At 41.5% G+C, this 16620-nt stretch overlaps 1 protein-coding gene across 1 annotated transcript in view; it reads right to left on the reverse strand.

Annotated features, from left to right (window-relative positions):
• Positions 1 to 5379: 5379 nt before the first annotated feature.
• The window catches only part of KIF15 (kinesin family member 15), a 69030-nt gene continuing 57789 nt past the window's right edge, over positions 5380 to 16620 (reverse strand). Inside the window, exons 29-35 of the mRNA XM_061196518.1 lie at positions 16282 to 16446; positions 14640 to 14749; positions 11470 to 11539; positions 10387 to 10424; positions 6425 to 6590; positions 6055 to 6186; positions 5380 to 5727 (exon numbers count right to left, since the gene is read on the reverse strand). Of these exons, the coding sequence (XP_061052501.1) occupies positions 5677 to 5727; positions 6055 to 6186; positions 6425 to 6590; positions 10387 to 10424; positions 11470 to 11539; positions 14640 to 14749; positions 16282 to 16446 (732 nt within the window). The 3' untranslated portion in view covers positions 5380 to 5676. The remainder of the gene's footprint in view (positions 5728 to 6054; positions 6187 to 6424; positions 6591 to 10386; positions 10425 to 11469; positions 11540 to 14639; positions 14750 to 16281; positions 16447 to 16620) is intronic.

The raw sequence follows: 16620 nt of genomic DNA on the forward strand, positions 1-16620 counted from the left end.
GGGTTTGTTATTGTAGGTCTTTCCATTCTCTTGTGTTTCCTGCCTAGAGAAGCTCCTTTAGCATTTGTTCTAAAGTTGGTTTGCTGATGCTGAATTCTCTTAGCTTTTGCTTGTCTGTAAAGGTTTTAATTTCTCTGTCGAATCTGAATGAGATCCTTGCTGGGTAGAGTAATCTTGGTTGTAGGTTTTCCCCTTTCATCACTTTAAATATGTCCAGCCACTCCCTTCTGGCTTGCAGAGTTTCTGCTGAAAGATCAGCTGTTCACCTTATGGGGATTCCCTTGTATGTTATTTGTTGTTTTTCCCTTGTTGCTTTTAATATTTTTTCTTTGTTTTTAATTTTTGATAGTTTGATTAATATGTGTCTTGGCGTGTTTCTCCTTGGATTTATCCTGTATGGGACTCTCTGCACTTCTTGGACTTGATTGACTATTTCCTTTCCCATATTAGGGAAGTTTTCAACTATAATCTCTTCAAATATTTTCTCAGTCCCTTTCTTTTTCTCTTCTTCCTCTGGGACCCCTAAAATTCGAATGTTGGTGTGTTTAATGTTGTTCCAGAGGTCTCTGAGACTGTCCTCAATTCTTTTCATTCTTTTTTCTTTATTCTGCTTTGTGGTAGTTATTTCCACTATTTTATCTTCCAGGTCACTTATTCCTTCTTCTGCCTCAGTTATTCTGCTATTGATTCCTTCCAGAGAATTTTTAATTTCATTTATTGTGTTGTTCATCATTGTTTGCTCTTTAGTTCTTCTAGGTCTTTGTTAAACGTTTCTTGTATTTTCTCCATTCTATTTCCAAGATTTTGGATCATCTTTACTATCATTACTCTGAATTCTTTTTCAGGTAGACTGCCTATTTCCTCTTCATTTGTTTGGTCTGGTGGGTTTTTGCCTTGCTCCTTCATCTGCTGTGTGTTTCTCTGTCTTCTCATTTTGCTTAACTTACTGTGTTTGGGGTCTCCTTATTGCAGGCTGCAGGTTCGTAGTTCCCGTTGTTTTTGGTGTCTGACCCCAGTGGGTAAGGTTGGTTGGTTCAGTGGCTTGTGTAGGCTTCTGGTGGAGGGGACTGGTGCTTGTGTTCTGGTGGATGAGGCTGGATCTTGTCTTTCTGGTGGGCAGGACCGCCTCCAGTGGTGTGTTTCGGGGTGTCTGTGACCTTATTATGATTTTAGGCAACCTCTCTGCTAATGGGTGGGGTTGTGTTCCTGTCTTGCTAGTTGTTTGGCACAGGGTGTCCAGCACTGGAGCTTGCTGGTCGTGGAGTGGAGCTGGGTCTTAGCGTTGATATGGAGATCTCTGGGAGAACTTTTGCCGTTTGATATCGTGTGGAGCCGGGAGGCCTCTGGTGGACTAATGTCCTGAACTTGGCTCTCCCACCTCAGAAGCATAGGCCTGACACCCGGCCGGAGCACCAAGACCCTGTCAGCTACACGGCTCAGAAGAAAAGGGAGAAAAAAAGAAAGAAAGAAAGAAAAATAAAATAAGATAAAATAAAATAAATTTATTAAAATAAAAAATTAAAAATTAAAAAAAAGGAAAGAAAGAAAGAAGAGAGCAACCAAACCAAAAAACAAATCCACCAGTGATAACAAGCGCTAAAAACTATACTAAAAAAAAAAAACCAGACAGACAGAACCCTAGGACAAATGGTAAAAGCAAAGCTACACAGACAATATCACACAAAGAAGCATACACATATACACTCACAAAAAGAGAAAAAGGAAAAAAAATATATCTCCACGAAGCCCAGGCCTCATTCTCTGCAGATAGCTGGGGACCTTGGTTTTAGGTTCATCTCTGATGTGCATTCTCTGAAGCCGAGTCCATTTCTCAGGAGAAAGAACAGTTGTGTGAGGGAACCGTTGACTGAAACTGCCCTCCTCGGCCAAGCATGATGCAAACCGCTTGTGTGAGTTGTCTCACAACACGAGGTCCCTTCCCGATAAGGAACATGGTGCTGCTGCCAAAAAGTAATGGGGAGAACTTGGGAGAGGCCGAAAGGACCCAGCAATTTTGAGGCAGGAGATAGATGGGCCCCAGGGTGAGCAGCTGGAGTCTGTCCCCTGTGGACTGATACTCCAAAACAGCAGGAGGGAGGAGAAGCTAAGCCCTGCCCAGATAAGAGATAAAAGACCACATATTCCTCATTCTCGAAGTCAAGGAGACCATCCCAACTACACACACACACACACATGCACACACACACGCACACGTGCAAAGGCTCCTTGAAGGTCAAAAAGGGTGGGGGCACCACCCTATAGTAGGTGATGTCAAGCTACCCATAGGCCTCTTCACTAGAATACACCTTGGCTAAGAGATGCATGTGCGCACATGGGAGTGAGGCAGGAGACAGATGGGCTCCAGGCTGGGCATTTACAAGTGGTCTCCTGTTTACATTTCCTGAGGAAGGAGGCAGGTGGGCTCTAGGCTAGGTATCTACAACCAGCCTCCTGTTTGCACTACGAGATAGAAATAACAACAGCAACAGGGTAAATAGCGGGACTTTGTCTCCTGAGGACACTTTAAGATAACAGTCACAGCGGGGAAAGAAAGAGGCTAAACGCTGTCTGAGTAAAGGATCAAGAGGTCACATGTTTCCCATCCTTGGGGCAAGGGGGACACTGCACATGTGCAGAAAGGCTCCTTGAGGGTTAAAAAGGAGGGGGTGCCACCCATAATAGGTGATGCCAAGGCCTCTGGGCTGGAATCCATCTTGGAAAAAAGTTGTGCACGCATGTCGGGGAGGGTCCTAGGGCAGGTCAGGTGTGGAAAAAGAAACCAGATAATTGGCCAACGGTAAACAAAGACCCGGAAGGACTGCCCTATATAAATGATTTAACCGCCTCTTTACTGTGCTCCTCATTAGGGGGGACGCCCACACCCTTTCTCTCCTGGTGTGCATCTGTGCCTTGCTTGTCTTCACTAAAGAAACTTTCTCTGTGTGCTCTCCCACTTGTTGTGCTGTGTCTCTAATAATAAACTTTGTACCTGTTTTTGCAGTTTTTGCCTCCTTGAGAAATGCATTTTTCAATGGAGGCAAGGGCCAGGGGAATTTAGCTTCCAGCCTCTAGCCCCTGGTGGACTAATGGCTCGGATTCCTGGTTTTCATCCAGGCTACCCAGGTCCAATTCCTGGGCAGAGAACTAAGATCTTGCTTCAAGCCACTGCCCGCTGCTGCCTCTCCAAGATCAGGAAGACACAGATATACCAAATACAGACTCAGAACCAGGCAAAGCAAGATGACTGGCCAAGGAAAACCAGAAGAAATGCCCCATAAAAGTGATTCAAACTACCATGAGGGCACGACTCTCTCTCTGAGCCCGCCCGTGTGTCTATCCACATGTACTCTTTTTCCTCCTAATAAATGCTTTACTTGTTTCACTACTTTCTGACCCTATGTAGAAATTCATTTCTACACTGCTGACAGGCCAGGGCCTTGTGACTGGCCACTGGTCCCTGGTGGTCTCGTGGCTAGAATTCAGCGCTCTCACTGCTGCAGCCTGACTTCAATCTCTGGCTGGGGAACTGAAATCTTGCTTCAAGCCGCTGCAGGCCGAGGCCACCTGAGATCAATTTCACCCCTAGGTATCTACTCAAGAGATGTGAAACATTTTCGTAGCAAGACTTACACAGGAGTATTTAGAGCACTGTTATCCATAGTAGCCCAAAATTGCCAACAGTTCAAATTGTAACCGAGCAAAACCCTATAGGGCCTTCCTGGGACAGACCCTTCCTCCACCTCCTCTGCTTTAGCTCCTCTCTAAGCACCTAGATAAAAGTATCTGATGGCACATTCCCTGAGTTGTTCTATAGATGCTAAAACCCCCACCGAATGGAAGAAGTTAATTACTTGATGACCATGAGTGCATAGCCCCCAGACCTACTGGCACCTAAGGACTGATAGTGTTAACCCCTGTGACACTGCCCTGTTACCTCACCACCAACCAGTCAGAGAACTGGGCACGAACTTATCACAAACCCTGAGATGCCTCTCCCTCATCTTGCTTTCTTTTCTTTTTTTTAAGGATTTATTTATTATTTATTTTTGGCTGCGCTGGGTCCCAGTTGCGGCATGCGGGATCTTTTGTTGCGGCGCGTGGGCTTCTCTCTAGTTGTGGCATGCCAGTTTTTCTCTCTCTACTTGTGGCATGCAGGCTCCAGAGCACGTGGGCTCTGTAGTTTTCAGCACGCAGGCTCTAGTTGAGGTGCGCGAGCTCAGTAGTTGTGGTGCGCAGGCTTAGTTGCCCCGCGGCATGTGGTATCTTAGTTCCCTGACCAGGGCTCGAACCCAGGTCCCCTGCATTGTAAGGCAGATTCTTTACCACTGGACCACCAGGGAAGTACCATCTTGCCTTTAAAAATGCTTTGCTGGACTTCTCTGGTGGCGCAGTGGTTAAGAATCCGCCTGCCAATGCAGAGGACACGGGTTCGAGCCCTGGTCTGGGAAGATCCCACATGCCGCAGAGCAACTAAGCCCGTGTGCCACAACTACTGAGCCTGCACTCTAGAGCCCACGAGCCACAACTACTGAGCCCATGAGCCACAACTACTGAAGCCCGTGCACCTAGAGCCTGTGCTCCGCAACAAGAGAAGCCACCGCAATGAGAAGCCCACGCACCACAATGAAGAGTAGCCCCCGCTTGCCGCAACTAGAGAAAGCCTGCACGCAGCAACGAAGACCCAACACAGCCAAAAATAAATAAATAAATAAATTAATTTTAAAAAAATGCTTTGCTGAGGGACTTCCCTGGCCGTCCAGTAGTTAGGACTTGGCTCTTTCACTGCGGTGGCCTGGGTCGGGGAACTAAGATCCCACAAGACACACGGCACAGCCAAAAACAAAAAAAACCCCAAAAAACACAAACGCAGTGTCAGTAGATTGGCTGCACGAGGGTGAACGGACCCAAGTTTGGTTTGGTAACGCAATGTCCATCGAATGGTAAGTAAATAAAATGTGGCATGTCCATACAACGGAATATTACTCTCAATAAAAAGGAATGAAGTGCTGATACACAGAAGTTCCTTGAGGGCAGGGTTTCTGTTTGCTTTGTTCACTGATGACCAGTGCCTGGCATATAATAGTTGCTCAATAAGCATATGGTGAATGAACAATATAAATTACCTTATTAAACAATTTATTTTTAAAAGATTTTATTACATTTTGAAAAATGGCCATATTGACAGTCATAAAAAAGGCCCATGAGAACACTTCAAGTAGGAATACAAAAACAATCTATATTAACAAGTTTGCTATTCATGCACACTGCACCATCATTAACCTCACTGTAAGTTTTGGAACCTGTGTATTGTTGGAGCTTCTGATGCAAGACTCAAAGGAGATTATGACAGTACTGAAGGAAAAAAATAATCTGGCCGACATCAACTGTAAAACCTCAGCTACGGGCTTCTATTTTAAAAAGACAAAAGGTTTTCCCAATATTTACAGCTTTGAAACGGTAACCTCTAACTGCAGGCTGCCAGCTGCCACAGGTGTGCACAGGTGCAGAGAGTTCATAAGAAACTTGAGGGTCAGCCCCCCAACCCCCACATACACAGGTAATAGTCGTGGCTCTTAATTCAGCTCTACTAAGTGCGCAGGGGCAGGTCTTACTTCTATAAGAGGGAAAAAAGTCTCCAAACAAGGTAGGTAGTTGATCGGGATCCTTATGATTCATTCATTTCTTTTCTTTTAAAAGTAAATTTTCAGCACGCAACTTTTCTGACTCCTGGTCAGTAATTTTTAAGAAAAGGAAAAGAAAAAAAATTAAGGCTCTAATTCTTGCAGGAAGAGTTATTCTTGGCATTCATTAAGTTTAAATTTCAAACTATGACTGTAATTTTCCGTTTGTAAACTACTTTAACAGTAAACAAGAATCTCATGTGTATGATAACTGACTGAATTATGCTTACAATAGCAATGGCTGAATTTTTTTGTTTTTTAATTCAGGAGGTTCCCTGAAGAAAGCAGTTACGTGATTCAATAATTAAATTTTAACTAAATCATCATTTAAAAACCAGAATGAGTTTATGCGGCACAATTTTCAGGAGTTTACCTCAGCAAGCCTGATGTTTTCCTTCTTCAGCCGCACTACGTACTGGATCTTCTGATGTAGGTTTTGGTGACCTACCAACTTCCCATTTTCCTCGGCGAGACACTCCACCTGCTTTCTTAACATTTCCATCTCCTGCAGGTAAATCAATCCAGGGAAGGGAAAATGAGCTGCTTTTAATTTTTCTTTTAAAGTAACATTATTTCATGCCTTCCAAGAGCACAGGGAGGGAGAGACAGAGCCCAGGTTCCCAGCTTTCATGACCACACATCTTTGCGTGCACTGGAGCAGCTGTAAACCACAGGATGCCCAATCACAGCCAGGAGACTTATGCTGATCGGCTCTGTTAATAAAGACCAACACACAAATGCACCTGGCATGTTCTCTCCTTTTCTTCATACAATTCTTCCAGCTTTGATCTTAGTTGTTCCTTTTCTTGGAACGCTTTAGACTCCAACATTCTGACTCGTTCAACTTCCTCAGTCATTGTAAGGTAGTCGGTCTCTTTGTTCTGAAGGGCACTCTGGAGCTGTTCTAGGCTGTAACAGTAAATATCGTGTTATGGTCTCTCAAAGGGACATAATTATAAAACAGTACTCAAATCAGACACTTGTCACCCAAGCCCAGAATTTTTATTTGAAAGTATCGCTAATATTCAGCCCTCCCCTTTCTGACAGAACAGGAAGATAGCAAGAGCTGCAGATACACTTTTTTAATGGTTGTTTTACCCAAAACTTTCATTTTGGAAAGCTCCACAAACCGTTTTTTACACAACAAAAATTTAGAATGGAAACTTTTAGATCTAGCCCTCAGAGCAAACTGTTACTTAAGTATTATTATAGTCTGCATGGTTTATTCAGTGCCCCATATCTTAGAGTAATCATTTCTGGTTTCAAAAACTGGTTCTCAGATGGTGGGACACTAGTCATTTCTTCAAGGATGTGCTATTCAGAATTTATACACTTTATGCAACTATCAATTGAAAATAAACATTAAAAAGAAGGGTTACCCATGGATGGACCTAGCGATTGTCATACTGAGTAAAGTTAAGTCAGACAGAGAAAGACAAATATCATATGGTATCGCTTATATGCAGAATCTAAAAAAAAAATGATACAAATGAACTTATTTACAAAACAGAAACAGACTCATAGACTTATATTATGAATTTATGGTTACCGGGGGGAAGGGAGGCAGGGAGGGATAGTTAGGGAGTTTGGGATTGACGTGTACACACTGCTATATTTAAAACAGTGTTGGATAACCAACAAGGACCTACTGTATAGCACAGGGAACTCTGCTCAATACTATGTAACAACCTAAATGGGAAAAGAATTTGAAAAAGAATAGATACATGTATATGTATAACTTAATCACTTTGCTGTACACCTGAAACTAAGACAACATTGTTAATCAGCTATACTCCAATATAAAATGTTAAAAAAACAAATAAAATAGTGTTCAAAAGGGAAAAAAAAAAAGGGTTACCAAACAATTATATAGAATTTCACAAAACTAACTGAATCCTATAAGCTTCCCAAAGAAACAAATGCTTTTTATTTATTTTACAATGAATATGGAATAGAAAGCTGATGATTTAAGTGATGTAATACACAGAATTAAAAATACCACTTAAGGCCAACAATTTCTAGGGCGGTGTTTTCAGACGACATTCCGTGGAACCTCAGGAGGACAGTGTGGGAGTGAGGGCACTGATGCTCTCCCAATTCATCTGGAACTGTTCTGCATTTGTCTTATGTATTTTGCTTTCATTTCATGAAAAGACTTTGTGGCATGGCAGACACTGCAGCTGCCTACTCAACAGCCAATCCCTTGCTTTTTATAAAAACTCAGTTTATTCAGAGGACAAGAAAGGGAGAGGAGAAACACACCCAGTTCCCAAAGATTAGTAAATAATAACTGGTCTGAGCTAAAACCATGGTTATCTCTACCCCACTGCCAGATACTGGTTTTCTCAGCTTGCCCTGCAGGCATGCTAATTCTGGATAAGGAGACACAATGAATCTTGAGGGTTTCTGGGAGTTTTTTTCCCTGACAAAAGAAAGTCCTTTTGAACCCACAACACTGCAAGCTGTGATCTTCCTGTTTATGTTGTTTGGAGCTGCAGCAGCATTGGCTGCAGCAGCCAATAGGTCACAAGCAAGAGTACCAAAAGCAGAAGAATGGGAAGGGTCTGGGTCAGTAATGGCATCACTGAGTCAATGCACCTCCAGACCTCTTGTTATGTGAAATTAAACATCTGCCTACACCACTGTTGGCTTGGTATTCAGTTCTTTGTAGCTTTTTAAAAGCATCGTCACATACACGTGTGGATAACGCAATGTTTAAAATTGCTGCCGTAGGCTGGGACTGATAAAACCATGTGTGCCATTTTCTGGAGGTTGCTTCACTTGCCACAGTGTGGGCTCCTGTAGTCCCAGGGACACTGTAGCACTGATTACTAGATCATGAAATAAATTACATATCAGCTTGGATAGCTTTTATTCTTTTTGCTAGAAGGTCTCAAATGGGTATTATCTATACTTCTGGTGGATTCTCATAGATCCTGTAAGTGATCCAGATTTCTGTCCTAGCCCTACAGCTAACTGGCAAGGAACCAGTCCCCAAGCTGCTCAAATGCAGATGAAAGTGTTGAACAAAGTTCTGTTCCACGCCTATACTCTATTGAGTATATGAGTCTATGACGCAAATGACTCAATAACTGAGTAACAAACCTTTCAAAAGTGGGGTGGTCTTTGTCAGCTGATCATTAAAAAGATTTTTGTTTTTTTTTTTTTGGCCGCACCATGCAGCATGTGGGATCTTAGTTCCCTGACCAGGGATCGAACCCATGTCCCCTGCAGTGGAAGCGCAGAGTCTTAACCACTGGACCACCAGGGAAGTCCCTAAAAAGAATTTTTGATGACATATCACTATGTAACTTCTGGCATATTAACTTGGATGGAGTTCAAATAATTGAAGGACAACATTCTAACAAAACTCCTTCCATTGTATGTGAATAAGATTTCTCAGCCTTTATATCTATAAAAACAAAAAAGTAGGAACAGAATTGATAGTGAATACTGTCTGATTCCAGAATTAAGTGCAACAGAATGAGCTAATTAAAGAAAAAGCATTAAGATAAAATGCATTGAGAGATGCATTTCCAATAAAATTATACTTGTATAATAATTATTCATAAAAATTTACAATAAATTCAGGATACTTTAATAATTGTAATGAAAACTCAATCCAGAAAAAATATAACACTTAGAGCCATATGAATATAATACATTTTTACAAATTACTTGTAATTTGCATACATATTTTCATTGCTGAGTTATACGATAGGGCAGTCAACCAAATAATTTCCAAACAATATATTAAATTAGGATATAATTCTGCATGGGTATAGAATGGAAACTTAATTTCAAAGGAAAAAGGAACAATGTAAAATTTTAGACTAACGAATTTCTTCAAGTATTTTTTAAATGGGTAGAAAGTACCAAATCAGTTGGATAACTTTTAAAAGAACACCACAAAAGCTTTATTTCTAAATGTCACTATTTTCAGTATGTCAAAACTTCTATCCTTTGCAATAATTTAAACTTACAATGAAAAATTTTAGACATAGTCAACTCCAAAAATGTGCAAGAGGGTATATGGTGTTCCAAAATTCTTTTAGGAGGTAAAACAAGTGAAAATGTTTGAGAATCGCTGTTCCTGATGAGATCTATTCTATTCAGAGAGTACAATATCTTTCTAACGTTTTATCACTTTGTTAATACCAACCAGTTTACTTATTTTGAACTTGATAGAAAATACAGTGTATCTTGTTTATCAAGGATGAGGCAGTTTATAAGATTACATAAATTAAAATACAAGAACTATATGAATAAAATAAAATCATGTCCATGGAAAACATAAAGAGACACAAGGTCAAGACCAGAAGAATTCACAGTATTGATCTATGGGTCTGAGAGGGCCTCAAGGTTTTAAAGCAGAGGAAACCAGAAGCGAGAAGGAAACCTGGTCAGTTATATAGTTCTCATTGTCCATGAGGAGAAAACCCATCAATTCCCCCAGGGAAGCTAAGGTTTTCCTGGCACTTATTTCTTTAAGTTTTTTTTTGGAATGGCTTCATATGAGGAACCCCTTTAGCAAGTGGTATTTAAGAAAAGAATTTTGTAAATATCTATTACGTTCAAATACTACTGCAGAAAGGAAAGAATTTACTTACCTTGTGGATATTATAAGCATTTCTTCCTTTACAGGAATACTGGTTGGTATTAATAAATGATCAACAAGAACTTGAATTCAAAAGAGTGTACTTACTCTGCTTTCATTTTTAGCATTTCTTCAACCAATTTATTCTATAAGAAGATTAAAGAAAGAGAAAGAAAAAATGACTTAAGTTCTTAACATTGCTAAACAAAAGACTGAAAGTAATCAGTCCGCTCTCCCTAATGGTAATATAACCAATTAAAGCAAATTCCCTTACAATACATGCATCTCAATGTTCATAATGGCACTATTTACAACAGCCAAGACATGGAAGCAACCTAAATGTCTATCAACAGATGAATGGATAAAGAAGATGTGGTACATATGGACAATGGAGCATTACTCAGCCATAAAAAAGAATGAAATAATGTCATTTGCAGCAACATGGATGGACCTAGAGATTATCATGTTAAGTGAAGTAAGTCAGAGAAATATCATATGGTATCACTTATAGGTAGAATCTAAAAATAGATACAAATGAGCTTATTTACAAAACAGCAACAGACTCACAGACATAGAAAACAAACTTACAGTTACCAAAGGGGAAAGGGGGAGAGGGATAAATTTGGAGTTTGGGATTAGCAGATACGAACTACTATACGTAAAGTAGATAAACAACAAGGTCCTACTGTATAGTACAGGGAACTATATTCAATATCCTATAATAAAACATAATGGAAAAGAATATGAAAAAGAATACACATATAGGTATAACAATCACTTTGCTGTACATCAGAAACTAACACAATATTGTAAATCAACTATACCTCAATTAAAAAAAAAAAAGGGACATCCTTTTCTACAATCCCAGCTACACACACATAAAGGGGGTACCTATTTACAACCGTTCATGTATTGTGCCCTTTAAGGCCTCAAATAGGCACTCGATACTTGCTTCTAAATGGAGAATTCTGTGTGAGCAGCAGGCTTACCGTCTAGGCATGAAGACTAATTCACTCTTAATTCTCAGCTATAGCTAAATACTGATCGTAAATATCAAACTTAACAGGAATACAAAAACGACAAAATTTCAATAATAAAATGTTTTCTAAAATATATAACCATAAATGCTAACTATAAAAGCATTTTTCACACAAGAAAAAAACAACTATTAGGTAAAAAAAAAAATCATACTTTAGCAAGTCTTTCTTTGATTTCTTCTTGTTCATTCTTCAGCTGCTGCGTGTCTGAATGATTCTGTTCACTGCGTAGATTAGGAAGGGAGGATGGGAAAAGCGTCAAATATATTCAAGTATCGATTTCGTATCTATTACATGCAGCAATGCCACGATGTGCAAAGAAGAGCTAATTCTATGGTGATTAGGTCAAGTTAGCACAGTCAATAAGCGTGATCAACACATGAGGATGAAATAAGGTACCTCCCTAGCATTTGGGATTCCGTCCATACAAAAGTGAGATGAGCAAAGCTGGGAAATCTAATTACAGGGTTTGCTTGAGAATAAAGTATTAACTTAGAGCAGTACCATCTGAAGATCATATGTGAACAAAATGGGGCTGAAAGGACAGTCCAGGTGCCTGGCATGAATGTGATTGGCTGGGTCGGGATGGTGGGGGAAACACAGGACACACATGGGGGCGGGGAGGGCCCCTCACGCTGGCCTGTCCCGTGGAGCCTCTGATGCCCCCTCTTTGCTTTGGATTTCAGGTCTGGGACTGCTGTAGCCCTTTTTATTTATTATTTTTGGCCGCGATACGCAGCGTGCGGAATCTTAGTTCCCCAACCAGGGATCAAACCTGTGCCCCCGGCCACCAGGGAATTCCCTGCATTGGATATCATAGTCAGCTGGCAATTTTCTGATGCCACTCGGGCTTCCCATACATGCTGACACCAAGAAGGGGATTCTCTGAGCACCAGACATAAATCCCGTCATGGAAAAGAAACACTCCTCTGTACAAAGGAAATTACATTCTGGACTATACATCAGTATCATGTGAATTTGATTAATGTGAGGCCATCTCTGTGAGCCTGACCAGGTTGGATAATAAATTGAGTTTCTGTGGGCAGCCCCTGGATCAGGAGACACCCCCCCTAGCAGAACCTGCCTGAACGCCACTGGCTTCTCTAGAAATCTCTCTCTCACTGGTGGGTAAAGGATCATTCCTTGAAGGAAAACAGAAGCTACATTAGTTTCTTCCACTTAATGAACCTGACAACCTAGATAAAAATGGTAGTGAGGAAAACACCCCAAATCATTAGGGTAGATGTGTTTTCTGTTGTCTAATCCGGGGGGGGGTAACTTTTTCTGTCAAGAACCAGACATAGGTTTTGGGAGCCATAAGGTCTCCAGCACAGCTATGCAACTGGGCTGTTGTCATGCAAAGGCAGCCACTGCGATATTTATATGAAAGAACCGGACTGCTCCAATGAAACTTCAGTTACCAAACAGGCTGACCCCTGGGCTATAATTTTCTTCTACTCTAATCTTTCATGAAGAAGGTTCTGTATGGCTCCTCACAAATGGGACACAAGGCTATGAAATAAAGTATTTTAAATTGTGGTTTTATAAATGATCTGGTAACGTTCTAAGTTCCATGCTCAAACTAACTCTTGATAAAAGACAGTATACCATGGGCTTCCCTGGTGGCGCAATGGTTGAGAATCTGCCTGCCCATGCAAGGGACACGGGTTCGAGCCCTGGTCTGGGAAGATCCCACATGCCGCTGAGCAACTGGGCCCGTGAGCCACAATTACTGAGCCTGTGCGTCTGGAGCCTGTGCTCCACAACAAGAGAGGCCACGATAGTGAGAGGCCCATGCACCACGATGAAGAGTGGCCCCCGCTTGCCGCAAATACAGAAAGCCCTCGCACAGAAACGAAGACCCAACACAGCCATAGATAAATAAATTAAAAAAAAAAAACTATATGTGAATAAACATGTTTAAAAAAAAAAAGACAGTATACCAGGTACAATGCTTTTCTTTAATATGCCTGGACATGGGGGTGGAGCATATGGAAACTAGGTGAGCAGACTGTGGACTACCTGCATCAAAATCACCCAGAAGGGGAAGAGAAATCCCTACAAGAGGATGCTTAATAAAATGAGCACCTCCTATGCTCACTAAAACTTGAAAAGAACCATTTAGGGGAATTCCCTGGCAGTCCAGTTGTTAGGACTCTGAGCTTTCACTGCCGAGCGCTTGAGTTCAGTCCTTGGTCAGGGAACTAGGATCCCCTTGCACCCCGCCACCCAACAAAGAACCATTTAGGAATAGATTGTTAGCACAGCCACCATCACCGTCCTCAAATATCCATTGTCTCACTTAGGTTTGGACAGTGCGTGTCAGGGCTGCTTCTGGACAGGGGTGGGGAGCGGTGGGAGTGGGAAAGCGCCTGTTACAGACCTTCTGACAACAGCAGGAAAAGCAGACACCCCTAATCTGGGATGCTGAATTCACAGAGGGCTTCCATCCCAAACACAGACCCCCTTTGACAGACCTCAACTTCCTGCATAATCTCACAGACCACCCTCATCTCCATCCCTCACTCAGGGGTGGGATCATAAATCTACTGTGTCTACTTAATAGCTACCATTTATTGAGTGACTCCCCTCTCCTAAGCACTGTAGCCAGCACTTTACACACGTTATCTTTGGTCTTTAAAACACCTTGTATAAGAGCTATCATCTCCCTCACTTTATTGCTAAGGAAGCTGAGGCACTAAGAGGTTTAAAGATGTGTCCAAAGTCACACAACTTTCAAGTGTCAGAGACAGGATATAACCTGGGTGCGGTTGCCCTTGACAAGATGCTGTGCCATCAGATACAACTAGAAGACTGAGTTGAGGCCAAAACACACACCACCCACACACCCACACCCACACCCACACCCACACACACACCCAGATCTAACAGAACGCCCCCCTGTACAGCTTCTCCTAAGAACTTGCCCCTCACCAGAAGCCAAGAAGCAAAACCAAGGAAATTCTCCCTTTTTCTGCAGGCAGAACCTTGAGCCCTGTCTTGTTGACATATTTGCTCCCCGCCTCACCCCTTTCAAATACAAGTAGACAGTTTGGTTCAAGTATTTCACGCATTTGAAATTCATTTCAATAGCTCTGTAGCAATACAAAAGTTAACAGAGTGGGCAAGATGGTGATGACCTTATTTTCCCTCTCTGGTAAAACAACCCCCTCATCAGACCTGACTGAGAAGCAACCCCTGGAGCAGCTGCTGGATCAGCAAGAAACATCACACACGCTGTGAAACCTCTCCTGACCTCATTCACTCAACTATACCCAGGCAGGCCAAGATTTAGCTCACAGACTGCTCGTGGCTCTTTCTCACCTGTTGTCCTTTTGTCTTTTAATATCATCCAGCTGACCTTGCAGGAGCCAGTTTTTCTCTCTTAACTGCTCAGCTTCCAGGCGTAGGTTTTCCATTTCACACAACTGCTCCTAATAACATCAAATCAGGTCTTTTCAGAAAACACCTTATAGTAGGCATTATTTTGCTCCCCAGGCCATGATGAGACAGGTATTTCTCTTTTAAGCTCCCTTTACACACTGAACACTGCTCTGGGTATCACTGGAGAAAAAGTAGACTATGAGAAGCTCTCAGGGGCTCTGAATGTGATTAATTTTCATACCCTCATTGTCTTAAACATAGTCTCTTATCAATATCACATAATTCGGACTTCCCTGGCAGTCCAGTGGTTAAGACTCTGTGCTTCCACTGCAGGGGGCACGGGTTCGAGCCCTGGTTGGGGAACTAGGATCCCCTATGCCAGGCGGCACAGCCAAAAAAACCCCCAAACAAACCATAATTCATTAAAAATTCCTTTATGAGAAAAGATGAACAAAAGCATCTACTACTTTGGTAAATCTTCTATTTGATTCTATTTATTAGATTCTAATTTTTAAAAATTGATGTGCCACAGCCTCAAAATACTTAATTGGATTCTGACTTGAAAATCATGAGCATAACCACCGAGAAGAAATAAATACTCGTCTGCAAGGAGTGTCCTTTTTGATTTACTTCTGCTTATCTATTGTTTGATTTCTTTTAACCTGATCCAATTTCTTCTGAGTACCAAGATCATGCCACATTCCTGAGATAGCAGCATACTGAGAGCCGCCCTGAATAAAAAAGCCAGGAATGATCCCCTCTATGAGAAACAAAGCTTAAGAGTGATACTGTCTTCCTATACAGTAGGCTAATTTTGTTCCTAAACAAAAACTCACTGCAGAGCCATGAGGTCACAGACTATCTTCTATGGGGCATCGCATCCTCCCTACACACTCCTCTGCACCCACACTACACCTACCCAGGCACTTCTCCACGCACTTCCCACCCCTAACACCACCCTAAATATACTCTCCCACACACAAAAGCCATACCCTCCAAGTACCGGGGTGAAAAACACTAGAAGGAAGTTTAAAGAAATGGCAGACAAGAGAAACAGACAAAAGCAAATCTCTCTAACATATAAAGAATGCTTGTACCTCATTAAGAAAAAGTCCAACAATAGAAAAATGGGTGAAGGATATAGTTCATAGAAACAAAAAACCAAAAGATGCTCAATCTGACTCCTAATAAGAAAAACACAAATTTAAAAATACAGTGAGATAATGTGCTTCAGCTATTAAATTGGCAAAAATCTAAAAGCTGGACAGCACTGTCATGAGAGTAGTTAGTGCAGCCTGTATGATATGACACCATCGCATGAAAAACAAATGGGGCAGGGAGACAATGCTTACGCGCCTGGTTATAGATGCTCTGAAAAGCTCTCAGAAGATAAATAAGAAACTAGCTACACCTGGAGCCTACAGGGACAGCAAACTAGGCAGCTTGGAGTCAGGGGTGAGAGGAAGACTCTTCTCCATCTACCCTGGAGTTCTGTCCCTTTTGAATTTTAGATCCTCAGTCACCATGAAAGATACTGCTTATTTTGAAACATTAAATTCATTGAAAAAAATTACCCAGTTACCTTTATTCTGAGGATTTCAGCATTTTTGCCTTCCCTGTCTTCATTTAGCTTTGTTATAAGGTGTTGCAAAGAAATCTTGGAGGCTCTCCCATCTTCTATCTCTTGTTCTTGCGTTTCCAGGAGTTTCGCCAAATGTGTTTGAAAGTGTGGTGGTGTTTTAGGGCTCTAAAATAAAATCAAATTTCATCCAAATACCTGATGAAGTGGTTATAAAGATTTCATTGTAAATATACATGCCAAGCACGTAGAAAATACACAGGCTATGTATATAGCTTGCTATTCTAATTCTTGTCCAAGTAAAACAAATAAAACACTGGTACCTTTTTATCAAAAAAAGCA

Source organism: Eubalaena glacialis, chromosome 7 (genome assembly GCF_028564815.1).
Source record: "Eubalaena glacialis isolate mEubGla1 chromosome 7, mEubGla1.1.hap2.+ XY, whole genome shotgun sequence".
Lineage (NCBI taxonomy): Eukaryota > Metazoa > Chordata > Mammalia > Artiodactyla > Balaenidae > Eubalaena > Eubalaena glacialis.